The sequence below is a fragment of the Corapipo altera genome, unplaced genomic scaffold (genome assembly GCF_003945725.1).
Source record: "Corapipo altera isolate COAL_440 unplaced genomic scaffold, ASM394572v1 59709, whole genome shotgun sequence".
NCBI classification, from domain to species: Eukaryota; Metazoa; Chordata; class Aves; order Passeriformes; family Pipridae; genus Corapipo; species Corapipo altera.
The window spans coordinates 763-1,503 of NW_020890798.1; the positions used below are offsets into that span (position 1 = coordinate 763).

Genomic DNA, 741 nt, shown 5'->3' on the forward strand with positions numbered 1-741 from the left:
ACCAAGACCCCAATGGGGCCACCAAGAACCCAACGGGGCCACCAAGAACCCAACGGGGCCACCAAACCCCCAATGAGCCCCCTAAACCCCCCCCCAAAAGACGTCCCAAACCCTGGAAACCACGAGGTCGCCCCCGACCTTGGGGGCACCCGGAGGACCCCCGGGGACCCCCCTGAGACCCCCAAAATTCCCCCCCCAGATCAAGATGGACTCGCAGATGACGAAACAGGCGCTGAACGAGATCGAGACGCGGCACAACGAGATCATCAAGCTGGAGACGAGCATCAGGGAGCTCCACGACATGTTCGTCGACATGGCCATGCTGGTCGAGAGCCAGGTGGGGGCGGGGACACCCCGGGGGGGCGGGGACATCACCCGGGGGGGAGGGGACTTCACCAAGGGGGTGGGGACATCACTGAGGGGGCGGGGACATCGGGGGGGGCGGGGACATCAATTAAAGCTCCATCAGAGGTCAATTAAAACCCATTTGAGGTCGATTAAAACCCAGCAAAGGTCGATTGAAACCCATCAAAGGTCAATTAAAACCCATTTGAGGGTCAATTAAAACTCATCAAAGGTCAATTAAAACCCATTGAGGGTCAATTAAAACCCATTTGAGGTCACTTAGAACCCACCAAGGGTCACCTGGGACCCCCCTCCTCCCCCCCCGAGATCCCCTCGAACCCACCGAGGCCACGGAGAACCCACCGAAGCTCCGCCCCCAAAAAACCCCCCAAAACT

General features: G+C 59.2%; 1 protein-coding gene across 1 annotated transcript in view; it reads left to right on the plus strand.

Annotated features, from left to right (window-relative positions):
* LOC113942476 (syntaxin-1B) overlaps positions 1 to 337 on the plus strand; it is a gene marked incomplete at its 3' end in the record, with an annotated part of 1,050 nt that extends 713 nt beyond the window's left edge. Inside the window, exon 3 of the mRNA XM_027633602.1 lies at positions 200 to 337. Within this exon, the coding sequence (XP_027489403.1) occupies positions 200 to 337 (138 nt within the window). The remainder of the gene's footprint in view (positions 1 to 199) is intronic.
* Positions 338 to 741: the final 404 nt, after the last annotated feature.